General features: G+C 40.7%; 1 protein-coding gene across 1 annotated transcript in view; it reads left to right on the top strand.

The window, feature by feature from the left end:
* Positions 1–16,645, top strand: part of LOC115428800 (CUB and sushi domain-containing protein 3-like) — a 965,368-nt gene that overhangs the window by 686,372 nt on the left and 262,351 nt on the right. The window contains exons 13-15 of the mRNA XM_030148025.1: positions 7,393–7,575; positions 8,519–8,845; positions 12,351–12,545. Coding sequence (XP_030003885.1) covers positions 7,393–7,575; positions 8,519–8,845; positions 12,351–12,545 — 705 coding nt within the window. The remainder of the gene's footprint in view (positions 1–7,392; positions 7,576–8,518; positions 8,846–12,350; positions 12,546–16,645) is intronic.

Consider the following 16,645-nt stretch of genomic DNA (forward strand, 5'->3'; position numbering starts at 1 on the left):
ATTTCCTTCAGATGATTGCAGGATTATTTGTAGGAACAGGCGCATCCTGAAATCTAGAAAATCACCAGTGATGACGGAATCACAAGGTCAGGAAAGTGGAGAAGTTTTGTTCGACAAAATGGTGTCATCTGTGTCCGTACCGCATTCACATCAAAGAAACCAACCAAGTGATTATCTGTGATCCTAACGTCCAATTTACAGGAAGACCCAGGTATTTGGGAGCTGCACCTTCGAGGAAAGACACATTTTGTCCACTTTATGTAACAAGAGCCGACGGGGATTGTGTGATTTAATGAGGACAGAAAATTGATGTCTTTCTTATACACACATCTCCTTTCCAAATCAATCTCCAAAAGCTCGGCAGCACCCGGTTCAAAACCTGAGAGACAGAGAAAGAGAAATGTCAGGATAGTGAGTGTAATAAATGAGATCATTTTCATTCAACAGACCAACTGCGCTGATGTCGACAGTGTGAACAAGTCAATTTGAGCCACTCCCTTTAGGTCACACATTCACACAACCACCAGCTAATAAGACATGCTGGATTTCTCATTCCTTTTTAACACAGTGCACACGTTGCATAATAGACATCCTACTTACATCCTTTTTATTCTGTAACCATGGCTGCTAACATCCCCTAATATTTTAAACATCTTCATGTTTCTTAAATGTGTCTTAATGGTAAAGCAGAGCAGCAGCATCACTTATCTTATAACAAACCAGGGATCATCATGAGGCCAAACCTTCAACAACCAGACCACAAAATATTCATACGGCATAAACTGTGAGGAGGAAAAACAATGTGCTGGTATTAACCCAGAAAGACCCAGAAATACTTTTGTGTCAGTTCCCAAATTAAGTTTTCTCTCTATGTAATCCTTTCTTTAGTGATTTATCACCATTTATCAAAATATTATCCTCTCCATTTTGCATTTTCTGCAGTGAAAATCAGGTATTTTCCTATATTTATTTTACTGATCATATACTGTAATCATCCTGCTGAGATTCTATTTGAGGGTTATCACACCAAAAACAGATCAAACTGAATAAACAGTGCCTTTTTCAGTCCAATCTGTCATTAACTGAACATAAACCCAGTGTGTCCATCCACTGTCATTGATCCAACTCCATGGGTTTTACTGGGGAATCAGTGTTGGAGAGATGACGGTGTTTCCACGGTAACTATGGAGCCCCTGAACGTTCAAATATGGTCATATCTGATGACCACGAAAAGATGAAGAACTGCATTTTACACCAATTATTGACATGGACTGATAGGATTAATGGATCAACAGGTATTAAACAGTTTAGATCAGTAAATGGTTTAGGTTAAAGGTGGACGTTTGGGCCTTTAAGGGTTAAAGTTGGACATTTGGGTCTTTAAGGGTTAAAGGAGGACGTTTGGGTCTTTAAGGGTTAAAGGTGGACATTTGGGGCTTCAAGGGCTGAAGGTGGATGTTTGGGTCTTTAAGGGTTAAAGTGGGATGTTTGGGTTTTTATGGGTTAAAGGTGAACATTTGGGTCTTTAAGGGTTGAAGGTGGACGTTTGGGTCTTGAAGGGTTAAGGGTGGACGTCTGGGTTTTTTTCGGTTAAAGGTGGACGTTTGGGTCTTTAAGGGTTAAAGGTGGACGTCTGGGTCTTTATGGGTTGAAGGTGGATGTTTGGGTCCTCAAGGGTTAAAGGTGGACGTCTTGGTCTTTATGGGTTGAAGGTGGACATTTGAGTCTTTAAGGGTTAAAGGTGGATGTCTGGGTCTTTATGGGTTAAAGGTGGATGTTTGGGTCCTCAAGGGTTAAAGGTGGACGTCTTGGTCTTTATGGGTTGAAGGTGGACATCTTGGTCTTTATGGGTTGAAGGTGGACGTTTGGGTCTTGAAGGGTTAAGGGTGGACGTTTGGGTCTTTTTGGGTTAAAGGTGGACGTTTGGGTCTTTAAGGGTTAAAGGTGGACGTTTGGGTCTTGAAGGGTTAAAGGTGGACGTCTGGGTCTTTATGGGTTAAAGGTGGACATGTGGGTCTTTTTGGGTTAAAGGTGGACATTTGGGTCTTTTTGAGTTAAAGGTGGAAACTTGGGCCTATAAGGGTTAAAGGTGGATGTTTGGGTCTTTAAGGGTTAAAGGAGGATGTTTGGGTCTTTAAGGGTTAAAGGTGGACGTCTGGATCTTTAAGGGTTAAAGGTGGACGTTTGGGTCTTTTTGGGTTAAAGGTGGATGTTTGGGTCTTTAAGGGTTAAAGGTGGATGTTTGGGTCTTTAAGGGTTAAAGGTGGATGTTTGGGTCCTCAAGGGTTAAAGGTGGACGTCTTGGTCTTTATGGGTTGAAGGTGGACATTTGAGTCTTTAAGGGTTAAAGGTGGATGTCTGGGTCTCAATGGGTTGAAGGTGGACGTTTGGGTCTTTAAGGGTTGTAGGTGGACGTTTGGGTCTTTAAGGGTTAAATATGGACGTTTGGGTCTTTAAAGGTTAAAGATGAACCACACCCACCCGGAACCCAGACTCACTGGACTCTGATGGGTTAACATTCAGCTGCTAAACTCCTGCAGTTTCTAATGAACTAACCAACACTTTTAGTGGCGACAGTCCAACGAGTCACTGTACTGCAGTTAAAGAACCACTGGCCTGGTCATGGTAATGAGAGTGACAGAGCACAGAGGAGTGGAGTACAAAGTGGACATGGCTGTTGGGCTGAACATGACCCAGAAAAGAACATGTGGTCAGTACGTAGAATACATCACTTCCTGTTCAAATTGAGACACTTTGGAGACTGATCTCAAGAAATGGCATTGTATGTCACACCAGTTCTTATGGCATTTGTCATGCTATATGTACGTATTTTCAACCTTTCACGTGTTACTCAACGCCATTTGATCGTGTGTCAATTTATGCCAAGACATAACTCACATAACCCAAACCCTCAGTGTGTGGTGTTTAACACATCGATTGTAGTTGGACAGGGGGCTACTAACAGTGTGAACATACATGCAGAAAGCTTATAAGGTATACAGATAAGAGACCAATTAAAACAGAATCAAATATAATAGAGTCTTTATTTTGTCAGTAGTAGTTTTTGTTACGTACGTAAACATGTACCACGCACTGAAATTTGTCTTCTGCCTTGAACCCATCACTATGTAATGCATCACACACAGTGCATGCTAGGAGCTGTGGGCTTGCCATGTTAGGTGGCTGAGGAGCAAAATGGGGGGGGTTAAGTGCCTTGCTCAAGGATACATCAGCCAACAACTCTCCATCAGTCCAGGAAATTGAACCAGTGACCTTTCGGTCATAAGCCCACTCTCCAGCCCTCTATGCCATGGCTTCCCCCGAAACAGTCATGATATCATGTTGCAATTTGAGAAAAATGTGTTGTCAGTTTGTCTGCTAAACAGGCTAATAACATGTTTTGTTTGTTTTTTTTTAATTTTGCTCTTGACGTCGTGCACCTCCTTAGAATAGTTCTGTCCTGAATGTCGTTGTTGAGCCCCTGTCTGAGCCCATGTGTGTTCTTTTACAACTACACATTCAGTGTTCAGTCACTATTCATGGCCAAGCAGTAACATCAATTATAGAGTAGTCACAGAAGACAAAAAGCCAATAAACCTATTGTTTCTCCAATATAATTATCCACCTAAAATCTCTTGCCCGACTCTGAGATCTAAGGCACAATTCCATTCCTCTTGTGTGTGTTTTTGTTTGTGCATGTGTTCATTCAATGTACAAATGTATGAAAATAATGGAATATCAGAGGACTGAACCCTACTGGGCTCCGTCTGCAATCACAAACATAATATTAAAGTAGCGCACACACACACACGCACGCACTTTCTGCATCCTAATCCCCTTTATGAAACTGTCCAGTTTGTGTGTACAAGCACAATAGGATTATTTGTGTGTGTGTGTGTTAAGGGGGGGGGGGGGGTTCGTGTGTGTGTGTGGGTGCTGTATATATGTATGTACAGTGTTTGTGCATGTGTGAGAGTCTACGCCTGTTTTCTCTCCAAAGCAATTTGTTCTCCATTCTTCTGCAAGGTGTGTGTATGCATGCGTGTATTTGTGCACGCCCATCTGCGTTAGGCAGGTTGTGATTGGTCGAGTCTGTACGTCTCATAAAGACGATGTCATGATGGAAATTAATGCAATACATCACAAACACGTACGCGGGTTTACACACACACACACACACACACCCATACATAGACTCCCAGCAGAAGTGGCACACACACAAAGCACACACTGAGCTCCCACCGTGGGCTACTCCTGTAAATAACACCGGAAACAGGAGGAGAGAACAGGGGGATGAAGAGGAGGAAGAATGGGAAGAACAGGCTGTATTTCAACCCATACCATGCACACAGTTTTACAGAATCAAAGAAGGATCAGTGGGACGGTATGGACCCAAATGAATCTAACATGAGGTGTTCTGGTGTTCTGGTCATGTGGGAACCTGGGGGTAGGAGCCTCAGACAAATGGATCGCTCCAGGGTATGAGGACTAAGAAGTGGAAGTATTCACCTGACACAGCAGAAGAGGACTAGAGATGTTCAGCCAAGGATAGGTTCTACTGCAGCAGAAATCTGTGAACAGTGGAGGAGGAATTAAAGCATGACAGCAAACACAGACAACCAGGCAGGATTAGAGACGGGAACACAACAGTCCACAATGGATACCATTTACATCAGTCCAATTCTGTAGTGGTTCTAATATGGATTCCTGATCAGTTTTCTCTGTAATAAAACCAATACAACTGTGTTAAGCTGTGTTCAGACTGCACACATGTGTCCATATGTGACCTGTATCCTACCTGTTCAAGACAGTTTGAACAGCACTGATCTGATTTTTTTCAAACTCTGTTTCAGATATGTTTATTGCAAAGCTTTATCATCGTACAGATTGGAGATCCCCTGCTTGGAACATTATCCTTCATTTTTGATATCAACATAACAAATGCACATTCAGAAATAAAAACAAAAGAAAACAGCATTCATAGAATGAGAAAAGAAGAAAAAAAAAGAAAAAAAAAAAAACACAAGCACAATTTAACATCTCACATACCCCCCCCCCCAACCCCAGAGCTACTGAGACAGATCGGTGTAGTGCTCCACTGTGGACTCCTGCTCATACAGTGGATCTGAACTGTCCAGCCCTTCCATATATGACTCACTGGTTTCCAGTTTTTCAAAAATTCGTCCAGTTTGTGGTTCAGAGTGTATCTGATCCTCTCTAACTGAAGGCTGTCCATCATCATTGATATCCAGGCTTTAAAAGCTGGGGGGTCTTTTGACTTCCACAACAGGAGAATGAGCTTCTTTACACAGAGAACATCATCGGACAGGAGGGGGCGCTGTGCCTTCTGCATATTTATGGAGCTTTCTGAAGCAACCAGTCCAACCAGTGGAGGATCTGGTCTAAGCTGAACCATAAAGACATTTGAAAAGATTTTTTCAAATTCAATATGTATCTGATATTTTTGCAATGTGACTTAAGTTTGAACGACCAGGTCACATTTATCTGACCTTTACATCACTGAAATGCGACAAACGTCACCATTCTGCATCCCTTCATATTTCCTTCTGTAAACACAGTGTGTGTCTGCGTGGTCACGTATTCCATCAGGACCTCTTTTGTGCATGTGGGTCACTTCAGGGTCACATTCAGTTCAGACTCAAAACTGATAGAAGTCGTATTTAATGTGGAATATGAACCAAGACACAAAAAATCAGATTTCACCCAAAAATCTGAATTGTGCACTAAGACCCTCTGTGAACGGAGCCTTAGTAGCTTTAAGGAAGTTTAATGGAGTTTGAAGGAGTCGAGATAATGGCCCTGTTGGTGTTGACAATGTCTGTCACACCAGACAGGAGATGTTTCACACTAACCTTGATGATGCTTCACTATCATTTTGACAAAATACAACTTTCTTGACTTGCAACATTGACTTTCAAATTGACAAACACTATATAAACTATGGCAGTATTAAAATAAAAGTGATTTGTGTCGTGTCATTTCCAAGGACAGGACATCTGCCTCTGCATAGAAAAAGCCAGCACTAGTCAAACCCACAGACCACTGGTGAAGAAAGGCAGATCAGCCTGGAGGTGTCCAAATCTGATGGAGCTGGTTATCACCTGAAACAGGTCTCAGTTCCACCAGTTCTATATAGGGTTAGCTTTTATTCACATGTCCTGTTATACTGCATTCCAGAGTCCTGGGACGTTGACTATATCTGACTTGGAGCTAACTCCATCCCACCTCAAAATGTTCCAGGTGATCCATGTTGAACATCAACAATAGATATGGAGATGGCATCTCTAAGCCCCTGTTTGCTTTGATACTGCAGAGGCATTTGGACTATGGAGACTACAGTGTTCTCAGATATGCAAACAAGATGGAAGGAGCAAAATGACAGATGAGCTAATTAGACATTGTGAAGTTTCTTTTCATTGTGAACTTGCACACTGTGCACCACCATTCTTGTTCTGACATCACATTGTAGTTTGCGGGAAGGTTGGGGTACTTCTATCTGGCCCCACTTTGCAACTAGGACCTCTGGCTCGAACAGGTGTTACAATGCATTTGACCAAGTTGGACGTCGGAAACTTCCCATCTCCCAGGACTGGAATGCAACATTAACAATGAAAACTATGAAATGCACGTCACTTTGAAAGAGACAATTTTTTTTATCAGAAACCTAAAAAATCTTCATTAGTCTCTTTTCCATCGTCCATCTGAGCTAAACTTTCCCCATATTTCCTAAATGTGTTCCAAACAGAAGTGTGTAATGTTGGTTTTTCCATTCAATCCCAAATGTGCTGATTAGTTTCTTTCTTCTGGTAGATGTCAGTAGAAGTCATCCCATAGACATGGACATAAATCTGCATTGTTTTGAATCTAGAATGCTCGTTACCCCTCTATCTCCTAAATTCTAAAATGATTGGACTTCCTGGTGTGTCCACACATATCCACACGTTTGGGTTTAACCTTTTCGTCTTCTCTTGTTCTAACATCCATCAGCATCTGTTTGTTGTGGTCATGTAACTCTAGTTGAACTCAAAGGTCTTTCCATTACAGTTTTGTGTCATATACCAATTTAACTACGAAAAAACACCTCTAACAACAACAACAACTATTCACTGAAAAACAAGAGCTTAGGCGAAATTGTCATTTTTCCATTAGACAAATTTATATGAACAAGTTATATTGACACAGTTTGAGGGTCAATGGAAAAGCAACTATTGTGATTTAATGGTTTTGTTTCCTTCGACCTCTGTCTCAGATGTTTGTTTTTTCAGTACAGAGACACTGTCTGTTCAGTGACCTGATGATGTTAGGTCACCACTGACTGACTTGATCTCCAACACTGGTTAAGGTCTACTTCTACAACACTTGTCTTTACAGAAATAGACAAAGAGAGCTGTGGTGACCCTGGAACACCTTTGTATGGAATACGGGAAGGAGACAGCTTTTCAAATGGAGGAATCCTGAGGTTCGAGTGCCAATTTGGCTTTGAGCTCATTGGAGAGAAAACCATATCCTGCCAAGACAACAACCAGTGGTCAGCAAACATCCCCATATGCATATGTGAGTATTCCAGTCCTTAGCAGGTGATTACCTCCGCCAGGAGATGTTGTGATCACTTTGCTTTGTGTGTTTGCGTGCATGCGTGTTTGTTTGTTTGTTAGCAAGATAACTCAAAAAGTTATGGAGGGATTTTCACGAAATTTTCAGGAAATGTTGATACTGGCACCGATCACCACCAAAATTTAATCATTTCTTCCTTGTGCCCGTATCAACATTTCCTGAGGAGGGAGAGAGGCAGATCTGTCTTGGTGGAGGTCTGCACTCTCTGAGTGCTTTTCTTGTTTTATAAGGGATGCAGGTGCAAATGATTGTGGTATATAATATGGCATTTGCTCCAGTGTGATGTGGATAATGGTGATGATGATGATGATGATGACAATGTGAAGATGAATATTTAACTGTTAACGCTGCTCTACAGTTTTTAATAAATGATCTGCCTCAGATTAAATGTGTTAAATGTTAAATATTTTAATCAGATTACTTGTTAAACTAATGACCACAGTGCTGGTTTGCTGCTGTTTTCCAGGTATATGATGGTGTGTTCTTCCACATATATGTTGGTTTGTGTCTATTTATCCAATAGATGTCTAAATGTTCCACTGATAGAACCTGTACAGTCCATGTATTGTCATGTGCAGACAGCGTTTGAAGTAGATCTGGCACTACTATTCCTTTGGACTTAAACCCATTCTATCATTAATTCAGCACTTTCACATTTGGAGCCTTTGGACTGTATCTGTGAAACTACAACCAGCCAGTATTTAGGACTGGTTTAGTCTGGATCAGAGACTCACATCTGGTCCAGTGTCACTCCTTTTATTGTGGAACCATCTGACCTGTAGACCAGTGGTATCTGAATCTGTCCTGTCCTTTCCTCCGGTCCATGCATTTCTTCGTTTTCTCTGATGTGTGTCTCTTTTCCATTCCTCTGTGTCTCCCATAGTCCCCTGCATGTCCAACTTCACAGCTCCCTCAGGGACTGTCCTGTCCCCAGATTACCCAGAAGGCTACGGGAACAACATGAACTGTGTGTGGCTCATCCAGTCTGATCCAGGGTCCAGAATCCACTTGGCGTTCAATGACTTTGACCTGGAGGCGCCTTACGATGCCCTGACGGTGAAAGATGGCGAGACTGGTGATGCAGTGGTCATTGGGAGGTTCTCTGGAGCTGAGAGTCCTTCCCATCTGACGTCCAACACCAACACACTGAGGCTAGAGTTTCAGGCGGATCACTCCATGTCAGGAAGGGGATTTAACATCACATACAGCAGTACGGCACTATTTTTATTTTTATTTACTTTACTCTGTGATTATGTTGATACTGTGGATAAATTACGCTTGACTAAAATGTGGGCAGTGAATGAATACACTTTGCAGGAACGTTGTAGCTTCAGTCACAGAGAGTAACATTGAATCTAACACGTAACACAACAGTTACACCGACCACAGACATGGCATTAAAAATGAACAGAAGCCACTGACTGACATATCTGTGTCAAAACACGACTGCTGAAAGTCTGTTTGTGGTATTTTCATCATGTATTTCACATTATTTTAGGTTTTACATCATTTTTATCTTGTTACATATTTTACTAGCATGTTGACCCGTGGGAATCCACAGATTCTAGAAGCAGTAGAGGTGATCAAAAGTGGACCTGAGCTAATCCTACTGGTGTAACATAGATTAGGACGAATGGACTCATTTAGTTTAGTGTGGACATGGACGTGGACCACAGACTCTGACACAGGGCTGAACATGACGGTTTATTGGGACCCACTGCTGTTCTGTGTTGAGATCCACTGAAGTCTGGTCCGTCTGATTGGAGTCTGCGCAGAGCCGGGGGTGGGGGGTGGGGGGTGGGGGGACCGGGGACTGGCGGAGTGGAACTGGGCCACAGTAAGAACCAGACTAATAGACCGGACCCAGTTCTCCCATCATGTCCTGGTGGTTCTGTTGATCCAGATCCAGCCCCCCCCACCCCTCATTTGCAGTTGTGAATGGACTCTTCCACGGGCCGCCTGTAAACCCAATGTAATTTTTAAGACAACTAATTACTCAAAAGTATTAGTCGTATCAATCAGCTGTTTTCACCTGTCTGACTCATGACCCAAAATAAAATACAGAAGTACTGGAAAAGACAAAGACTGGATCCATCCAGTTTATTAGTTATAAAACAGACAGATACACACACACACACACACACACACACACACACACACACAGAGGACACTGGGCTTTTACAATATAGACCCCCCCCCCCCCAAAAAAAGGGGGGGGGAAGCAATTGTTTTTGGTTCAGTTTGTTTGTTTGTTAATACTTAAACAGCAAAACTATTGGTTGATTTCATACCTAATCCTAATTTGGTAGAATTGGGATTACCAGTGACCCACAATAGATGTGATGTGGATGGACACACTGGGTTTATGTTCAGTTAATGACAGATTGGACTGAAAAAGACACTGTTTATTCAGTTTGATCTGTTTCTGATATAATAACCATCAACTATAATCTGAGCTTTAATGAACATGATCAGTGAATTAAATATAGAAAATACCTGATTTATACTGAAAAATGGAAAATGCAGAGGATAATATTATATTAAATGGTGAGAAATTGCTTACGAAAAGTTAGAGAGAAAAAATAATTTGTGAACCGCCACAAAAGTAGCTCTGGGTCTTTATGAGTTAATGAGAAAGATTTGTTCATGTTTGAATCCTTTTTATTTTTTGTTTCAATCAGATACATTAAATATAGTCCTGCTAAGGATGGTAGGGTGTAAAGCTGAACTTTGGTGTTCAGTAAACGGGAGGTTTAGAGCTAAACAGTTTTCTGACGGTTCAAAACTGGTCTTATATTATCCTCAAACATCATCCTCATCTCCTTAGATGTTTAACTGTTACTGTTACATCTTTCAAACCCATATAAAGTTAGATCTGACTGAGCTCAACAAAACTGAAAGTTGTTCTGAAGAAGACAAAAGACAAACACTGACAGATCTAAGAAAGATCATGTGGTCATTCCAGCAGCTAAGAATAGAGGTGTAGGTTGCAGATGAAAGAGTCAAATATGGCAACAAAAGTATTAGAGGACTACTTTTTCATAACTTTTTGCTTGTTTGTTGTCTGGCCCAGTCACATGAATAGACTGATATCATTTTCATCTGAGCGCGTCCAGTACTGACAGGTCCAAGATGGGTTTAGCCTCGCTTAGCAGTCAAGACGTGAGCGGAAACTGTTAGCCTAGTTCCGTCAAAAGTGAAACAAAACCACTTCCAAAACTGCCTTTAAAGAGTAATCTGCTGTCTTTAACCTGTGTCAGAACACAAACTGGGAAGATACGGTGGTAGGAGTGTTCACATTTCAAACGCTCTGTTCATCGTAAAGTTGACAGCTGTGCAAACATTTACACCTGATCAAAACTCATTCGAGGCTTAGATGTATCGAGAACTATCACCCCAAAGAGCAGGATGCAAAATGTACAATTAAGTAGATAATTTGGGCTTTTTTGGAAGGTTTGTTTGGTTACTTTTGATGCAAACAATGGTTTTGACATTGTGTGCGATCTTTGAGCTAATTTTGGCGAAACATGTCAACAAAGACAGAAGGAAATTAATATTGATCTTTGCATTTGTCTCTTGGTTTGACAGCAAACAAGACATATTTTCTCAAAGTGGTAAAAGTGTTATTGCAGCATGTTTCTTTATTGCATATCAGTGACTTCACTGTACAGCTTTCATTGCCCTATTTTATCAGATATCGTAGCTGACAATTATTGATGTTGGAAAGATACATTTTACAGCCACATAATATTTTTACAAGATGTTGAGTTACTTAGAAGAAACCAGAGCAGGTATGTGGCAGCAAGAGAGGAAGTACAATATGAGAAATAAACTGACACGATGAGAAAGAGTAGAGAAACACCGAGCACAGACACATGACGTACACGTTACAGGACACAGTCTAGAACACAGGTGTCAAACATGTGGCCCGGGGGCCAAAACCAGCCCCCAAAGGGTCCAAACCGGCCCCTGGGATGAATGTGTGAAAGGCAAAAATTACACTTAAGATATGAACTATAAAGGATGTCAAAATCATTTTAATTCAGGTTCCACATACAGACCAATATGATCTAAAATGGATCAGAACCAACAAAATATTATCAGAATAACCTATAAATAATGACAAGTGCAATTTTTTTTTCTTTGCTTTAGTGTAAAAAAGTAAAATTAAACAAAAATATTTACATTAACAAATTATCCTTTTACAAACCTTGTCAATAACCTGAACAAATATGAACAAGATGAAGTGTCTTAAGAAAGTATGTGTAATTTTAATAACATTCTGTCTGTTAGTAAATGTTTTGTGAATTTGTAATTGTGATGTAAGTTGTAATGCACGTGTAAATAATAAACTGAGGCAGAATATTGGAAAAATTGCCCTTTTCTTAAGACATTTCAAGTTGTTCATGTTATTCAGATTTTTAAGGAAAGGTTGTAGATGTGAACATTATCATAATGTAATTTGACTATTACTATTTATTATTGTTCTTATTGTACTGGTCCGGCCCGTTTCAGGTCATGTTAGGGGGAATGTGGGCCCTGAGCTAGCCCTGCTCTAGAACATTCCCCAGGCCTACCACTAATCTGAAAGACTAATGAATATATCCATAAGTACCTGTAGAGTACAGGTCTCACAGATTCTAAGAGCATTTCTGGTATATGTGTTCAATGTCCTCCTCCTCATGTTATGTGTCTCCTCTGTCTTTTTACTCCAGCGTTTGGCCATAATGAGTGTCCAGATCCGGGCATTCCCATCAATGCTCGCCGTTTTGGAGACAGTTTCCAGCTCGGCAGCTCCATCTCTGTGGTGTGTGAGGATGGATTTATAAAAACTCAAGGAAGCGAGACCATCTCCTGTCAGCTTGAAAGAGGAAAAGTCATGTGGAGTGGGCCCATCCCCAAATGTGAAGGTAAATATTGACTAGATTGCTGATTAAACTATTAACTTGGGATCTATATGTCATCCAATATGTCGTTATTGCTGCAGCTTAAAGACTCAAGAGGTGGAAATTATCTCCTGTCAGCCTGACTCTGAGAAGGAGATCTGGAGGTGGTGAGGGAAATAACTATTATTAAACTGCTGCTGCAGCTACTACCCTCCAGATACTGTGATTATTTGACGCTATAAAGATATGTCTTGGAAGCTTTACATGTGAGGAGAAATATGGAGGTTACCTTTAACCTAAAAGTGACATTATCCACCGATATAAAAGAGTGTCTTAGAAAGAAAGGCTGGATAAATTATGTTGTTGCTGTATTGCAGAGGTCACAGGAAACTGACCACTTCAGTCAAAAGAGACTACATATTGCAGTATGTTACTTCCAGTGGCGGCTTGTCAATAGAGGGCACAAGAGCACCGCCCCACCTGTCTGACATGAAGAAGAAGATGATTGGAATCATACAAAAACATTCATATTTAAATAAAGGAGCTGTACATGATACAGGCTCTGAGTACTGGGTAGAATCTGCATTCAGGCGGAATTTAAACATGTTTCGGTCATTTAATGAACAGTCGAGTCACGTGTTTCCTGTTTGGGGCACTGCCCGAGAACTCCATAGACTGTGGTTATAAATGGCACATGTGCAGTAGACCCCGTCTAATACAAGAGATAGGAGAGCCGAGTTATAGACTCTTATTAGGAACATGTCTGACTTTAATTATAGACTCAGAAAAATGTACATGTTTGAAGGATAGATGGATAACTTACATATAAATAAAAAAATACATGACTGAAAACACATACTGTGTATTTTTATTTGAATTTAAATTAATATTTTAAATAGTGTTGCATGTGCATTTGTGTGCCCTAGTGGTGATATGTGGTTATAGTGCATCTGTAAACTGACTTGGATACTGCGTCACCAGCTGCCACTGGTTACTTCACTGTAGCTGTTTTTTTGTACAATTTTTACTTTGCGTTTGTCAACACAGCACAGAAAAGCACTAATTATATCACCTTTGAAATACTGATGCTCTGCATTCACTTCACTTTGCTTCTGGAAAACTCCTCCTCAGTTACGACTGAGCGGCAGATCATACTGTAACACTTCTGACATGCTGCAACAAACTATGGATCTTGGAATAATGCTAAAACAAATTCAAACTTAACTATTGCTTAAATTAAAGTCAACTTCTACTTTCCACCCACATTCAATTATCCTGTTACCACAGGGTGTTCAAGTCGTAGCCAGCAATGGTGAGTTATGTGCAACTGTTTGACATGGTTAAACATTAGCTAGATTAGCATGTTTCTAAACCAGGGTAAAGAGATTGTGTTCAAACAATATATAAATACTAGTGCGTTGACCTGTGTGGATCCACAGGTTCTAGATGTGGCCATTTTTATGCCGTTGTGTACTTGTACATGCTGTACCACATTTGTCTAGTAGTCACCGCCAAAGCGTTCTGGGTATAGCAACGTGATTGTAAGGATGTTGTATTAAAAGTTAATAATATCTCCCAAAATATTGGTCCTATCAACTTAAGTTCACTGACCAAAAATACAGAAGTATGACAAACTGCAGCAGTCAGTTGTGTACAGAGTTAGTGTTAATCCCAAGACACACACACACACACACACACACACACACACACACACACACACACACACACACACACACACACAGAGGCCACTAGGCTTTTATAATATAGATTAGGTAACGAGCTAGCCTTTACTTGAAAGATTACATAAAAGTTTCAGACATTAGGTAGAAAATTGAACAGGATATTAGGTAAAACTCTCAACTGATATTAGCAAGTTATCGTGTATATATTTTGCCTGTTAGCTACCAATAGCAGGCTAATTACTCCATCCATTAGTCCATCCATCTTCTGAACCTCTTTATCCTTGAGAGGATGGTGGGGGCAGAGCCTGTCCCAGCTACCTTTGGGCAAAGACGGGGTTCACCCTGGACATGTCACCAGTTCATCAGAGGGCTGGAGAGAACCCACACATAGGGAGAACATGCAAACTCCACACAGTGTTGGACTCAAATCCAGGACCTTCTTGCTGTGAGGCGACAGTGCTGACCATTGCACCACCGTGTCTCCCATACACAAGCATTTTAAGTATTTAAGAAAAAAAATGTCCAGAAAGTTAATTAAAAAGGTGTGTTACCTGTTAACATCCTGCTAACAGGCAGGTTTTGAGCTACTGGTTTTAGATTTTTTTTTTCCCACTTTAGTTATAACTTCAATACCAGCCACATTTAATTCAAGCTATTTTTAACACAGGTACTGCTGATGATGTAAACAACGGCACAATCTAATTATGTTCCTGGTCATTTTGTGGCCCTGGATCCATTCGAGTTAATGTGGATCTTTAAAGTATGTGGATGGAAAACCAAGTCACTTATATATTACAACAGTCAGGAGGTAAAGACCCAAACAAACTGACTAGTGTGTTAGTCTACGTTCAGACTGTAGGTAAGTGTGACCTGTATCTGATCTGTTACAGACAGTTTGAACAGCATTAATCTGACCCAGACCACTTTCATGTGTGGTCCTAAATCTGACCCAGACCACTTTCAAATGAGGTCCTAAATCTGACCCCAGACCACTTTCATATGTGATCCTAAATCTGACCCCAGACCACTTTCAAATGTGGTCCTAAATCTGATACGGATCTGATATTTTCCAATGTGACTTCAGTCTGAACGTCCAGGTCGCATTTATTCGACCTTTGCGTCACTGAAATGTGGCAAACGTCCCAGGACTGTAACTTCTGTAGACACAGTGTGTGTCTGCATGGTCATGTATTCCATCAGGACCTCTTTAGTGCATGTGGGTCACTTCAGGGTCACATTCAGTTCAGACTCAAAACTGACAGAAGTCGCATTTAATGTGGAATATGAACCAACACACAAAAACATCCTAATTGTGCATTAAGACCTGCTGTGAATGGAGCCTAAACTCTAGACTCTAAATAGGACCAGATTTGAAAGACCCCTGGACAACTTATATTCAGGGTTAAATATCTTTGGGTTCCCTCCAGGTCCTCCAGTTTCCCTCATCAGTAAAAACACATTCATGTAGAATAATCAGTTCAGATACTCTTACGATGTGCACTAATAGCACACAGTGAAAATGTTCCACTTAAAGTAAAAACCTTACTTTTTAGACCGTTAAGTCTAGGGGTGGGAATCTTTTACTATCCAGCGATTCAATTCCAATTTTTGGGGCTATAATTCAATTCAAAATCGATTTTCACTTCAAAACGATTTTTGATTCAAAATGATTAGATTCATACTGATTTCTGCTTCAGTCTATAGGTGAAGGATCCTCATGATCTACTCCAGTCTGCTTTGGAAGACAGAATGACAAATGCAGACATTCAAATGTCTTTTTCACATTTATTCAGTTTTAAACATTTATCCATGCTAGGCAGGAGTTCAGGAGTTTGGTGAGGAACAGCAGTGTGTGTTGGTTTTCCTCTCGTGTCTGACTGTGTCACTGTGTCCTTAAACTCTGGGTGATGCAGCTGACAGGCTGAGCTCATGAAATACTGTTGGATGTGACGACCGTTTATTACATTTGGTATGTTATACATACGCATTTTCATCATTTTGTGTGTAATTTAACGCCATTTGATAGTGTGTCAATGCGGTAGCCGCTAATCGCTAACCCTAAACCTAACCACTAATCGCGCTAGCCGCTAATAGCTAACCCTAAACCTAAATCTAACCGCTAATTGCGCTAATCGCGAACCTAACCGCTAATTGTGCTAGCCTCTTATCACGCTAACCCTAACCGCTAATAGCACTAGCTGCTAGTCACGCTAATCGTTAACTTTAACTGTTAATCACGCTAGCCGCTAGTCGCGCTAACCTTATCCGCTAATTGCACTAATACAGGCTGCCAGCGGATTTGTTTTATTTTTTAAAGTCGATTTTAGGACATTTTAGATCAATTCTGAATCGTAGTAAATGAGAATTGCAATTTTTACATGAATCGATTTTTTTGGCACACACCTAGATAATTCATTAAATATATATATTAGCAGTCCTCGT

This window comes from Sphaeramia orbicularis, chromosome 11, assembly GCF_902148855.1.
Source record: "Sphaeramia orbicularis chromosome 11, fSphaOr1.1, whole genome shotgun sequence".
Classification (NCBI taxonomy): Eukaryota; Metazoa; Chordata; class Actinopteri; order Kurtiformes; family Apogonidae; genus Sphaeramia; species Sphaeramia orbicularis.